General features: G+C 60.1%; 1 protein-coding gene across 1 annotated transcript in view; it reads left to right on the top strand.

Annotated features, from left to right (window-relative positions):
* Positions 1-2,311, top strand: part of WDR18 (WD repeat domain 18) — a gene marked incomplete at its 5' end in the record, with an annotated part of 48,463 nt that extends 46,152 nt beyond the window's left edge. The window contains 2 exons of the mRNA XM_009279897.2: positions 834-902; positions 1,736-2,311. Coding sequence (XP_009278172.2) covers positions 834-902; positions 1,736-1,867 — 201 coding nt within the window. The remainder of the gene's footprint in view (positions 1-833; positions 903-1,735) is intronic.
* Between the last annotated feature and the right edge of the window lie 1,055 nt (positions 2,312-3,366).

The following is a 3,366-nucleotide window of genomic DNA, read 5'->3' as shown; positions in this document are numbered from 1 at the left end:
GGCAGGCTCTTCCCCTGCTCTCAGCTGCGTCTGGGCTGCTCTTGGCTGGGGGAGAGGAGCCCCCGGACCGAGGTCTCCAAGTGGGGCAGGGTCCTGGCTGGGGCGCAGGGTGTCCCTTTGAAGTCACCCCAGCGTGGCCATCCCCAGGCAGGGGGGGTATCCTGCACCGTCAATGATTACAGGCTCGCTCCGTGCCGGTCCGTCTGTCCCCTGGCCTCTCTGCCGGCAGTCCCAGAGCTTCTCTCCTCTGTCAGCGTCTGTCCCTGGGCGAGCGACAGCCCTGCCACGGCTGATGGATGAGCTCCGTGTAGGGGAGGTGTCAGCCGGTCCAGGAGGGGCTGTTTGCCTGCTGCTCGGCGGAGGGGATGGCACCCCGGTGGTGCAGGGCCAGCTCAGGTGCTGTTTTGGAAATGTCAGTCCCGCAGTCAGTCGGGCTCCTCCGCTCGCAGCACGATGCTGGGGAGAGCAGCCTGTGGCGTGGGGAGCCCAGCGCTTCCCCCTGCCCAGGCGAAGGGCTCTGTCTGTGCTGGGAGAGGAGCTTGGCAGACCCCTGCACAAGGCACACTCGAGGGGACCGTTCTGGGCCCCCTGCCCAGCCCTGGGCACAGACCTTCCATTTTTGAAAGGGGCTGCAGCTCCAGCCAGGCTCTGCCGGTGCCGCAGTGTTGGCCGTACCCCGCTGGAGTCTCTGCTCAGTCACTGCTTTGGCCCGCGGGGCTGGGGGCTGAGGGCCGGGGGGGTTTCTTTGCCTACTCCAGCGGGGAACCCTGCCCGGGGGTGCTGGGAGAGGGCCCAGGACTTCTGTATCAGTGTCTCCTGTCTGGTCCCTGCAGGAGTCTGGGGAGAGCTACCTGGAGAAGGCTGAGAAGATGTACTCACAGATGTACTCAACAAGGGAAAAGGTGAGAGCTGCTCCGAGACGATGGGGGAATCGCGTCCTGGTGCAGATCCCCTGGGGGGTCCTCTCTCCAGCTGAAGCGGTCCTTAGGGCACTGCGCCAAGCTGGGGGGAGGAACGAGCCCTGGAATTCGCTGATGGTTGTTGTGGTTTAACCGGGCAGGCAGCTAAACGCCACGCAGCCATTCGCTCGCTTCCCCCCCGGCAGTGGGGTGGGGGAGAGAATCGGAGAAAAAAAAGTAACATTCATGGGTTGAGATAAAGACAGTTTAATAGGACAGAAAAGGAAGGGAAAATAATAATAATTATAAAAGAATATACAAAATAAGTGATGCACAATGCACAATTGCTCACCACCCGCCGACCGATGCCCAGCCAGTCCCCGAGCAGCAGTCACCCCCCACCAGCTAACTCCCCCCAGTTTATATACTGAGCATGACGTCCCATGGTATGGAATATCCCTTTGGCCAGTTTGGGTCAGCTGTCCTGGCTGTGCCCCCTCCCGGCTTCTCGCTGGCAGGGCATGAGCAGCTGAAAAGTCCTTGACTGGTGTAAGCACTGCTCAGCAACAACTGAAACATCGGTGTGTTATCAACATTGTTCTCATCCTAAATCCAGAACACGGCACTGTACAGGCTACTAGGAAGGAATTTAACTCTGTCCCAGCCGAAACCAGGACATGGTGTAGGCAGGAGGGGCTGCAGTTTGAGTAGGAGATGGAGGAGGGAGAGGGCAAAAGAGTTTGGGGTTTGCTGCTGTCCAGGGAAGCACTTGCCTCCACCTGCCAGAGATGAGACCCGGGTGCCTGAAGCTTTTCTGTCGTGTTTTTCTGTCACAGAACCTGGTGGGAGACCAGGAGCATCTGACGATCCAGGTGAGCGAGCTGGAAGAGGAGGTGAGCACCCTCCGGAAAATCAACAAGAACCTCTTTGACTTCTCCGCTCGCATCATCACCAAACCAGCCAAATGAAGAGGCACCCCCTGCCCTCGCACCCCTCTGCCTCTCCCTGCCCAGCTCCTGGGGAAGAACCAGCCCGCCCTCGGGCACCTGCACACGCAGACGTGCAAGCGCGCCTGGCTCGCGTCCTCGCCAGCACCTGTCACGCGGCACACGCCGGAGTATTTGCCTGCTCGGTCTGGCGTCCGACGACATGGGACTGAGACAAGCGCGGGGGCTGCAGGGCTGCTGCGTGCGGGACAACACAGGGACCGTTTTCACCCCGATTTGCTGCTCGGTGCCGGCGGGGGCAACCTCGGAGTGGCCGGCTGCAGGAGGAGCGTCGCCGGCTCCAAGGGTGGGGTTCAGGATGCAGCTCCTGCTCTTTCCCCATCTCTTCCCCTGGCCCTTTTTCGTTTCTTTTCGTTACTTGACCCTGCAGTGCAGACAGAAAAGTGTTTTTCTCTTAATACTGGTTTGAGATTGGATTTTAGAGACCCCTTCCGCCCATCCCGCCCTGGGAAACGCTGCTCGATATCGCTGGACCCCTCACAGCTGGGATCCCGCGCTGGGCTTGTTCCGCTCTCGTGACAGCGGGGGCTGAGCAGCTCCTGCTCCTGGGGGGTGCCCAGGGGCAGCAGAGGTGCTGCCTGGGGACAGGCAGGGGGTCCCTGGGGTACTAAGCCTGAAGACGGGACTCCAGGGTGGTGGGTGGTGGTTTTGGGGCGTGGAGCTGACTCCTTTCGGGGGGGGGGGGGCTGAGGGTGGCGTCCGTGGGCTCAGAGTACGGGGTGGTGGTTTTGGGGCGTGGAGCTGACTCCTTCGGGGAGAGGCGGGGGGGGGCCAGCAAGGTGCTATTTCCAATCTCGTAAGTTGACAATTTATATATATTTGGATCCAGCTACTTTGTTTTCACGGTGTTCTGGGGAATCGGCCTTTTGTATTGTCACGAGCATGGCAGCGGGGGTTGTGGGTTTTGTTTAGGTTTATTTTTTACATAAAAGATTTGTTTTTTATAGTGAAAGATGCCTGAGGCTTTTCTTTAATCCCCCGCTGGTGGCCACAGATCTCGATAACCCACCACCGCTTCCCCGGCAGGGCTGTCAGCAGGGAGCGGGGAAGCGATTTCTTGTCCGAGGGAGGCTGTGCTGCTCGGTCGTCTTTGCCCGGCAGGTCCCTCCCTGTCCCCACGAGGCTTTGCCTCCCGACCCACGGGGCTGGAGTGGGGTGCCCTGGATCGCGGGGACCGTGGCCATCCCCGTGCGCACCCACCACACCGGCCTGTTTAATACACCAGAAGTAAGCGCAGTTGATTTAAAGTGCACTTTTAATAACGCAAGCATCCGTGCAGACCACGCTCCTGCCAGCTAGCTCAGATAATGCTTTTAGCTTAATAAGCGGCGTTTCTCTCTTCTTTTGCTTCCCCACCTTCCTCCTGACAGTTCGGATCAACATTAATCGGCTGCATCGGGGAGCGTCAGCCCGAGCCAGGGGCTGCTCTGGGGGCTGCCGGCGGCGGGGGCTGCGGCGGG

Source organism: Aptenodytes forsteri, unplaced genomic scaffold (genome assembly GCF_000699145.1).
Source record: "Aptenodytes forsteri isolate BGI_AS27 unplaced genomic scaffold, ASM69914v1 Scaffold147, whole genome shotgun sequence".
Lineage (NCBI taxonomy): Eukaryota > Metazoa > Chordata > Aves > Sphenisciformes > Spheniscidae > Aptenodytes > Aptenodytes forsteri.
Note: the sequence above shows the minus strand (reverse complement) of the source record. Positions and strands in the feature narration are given on the sequence as shown.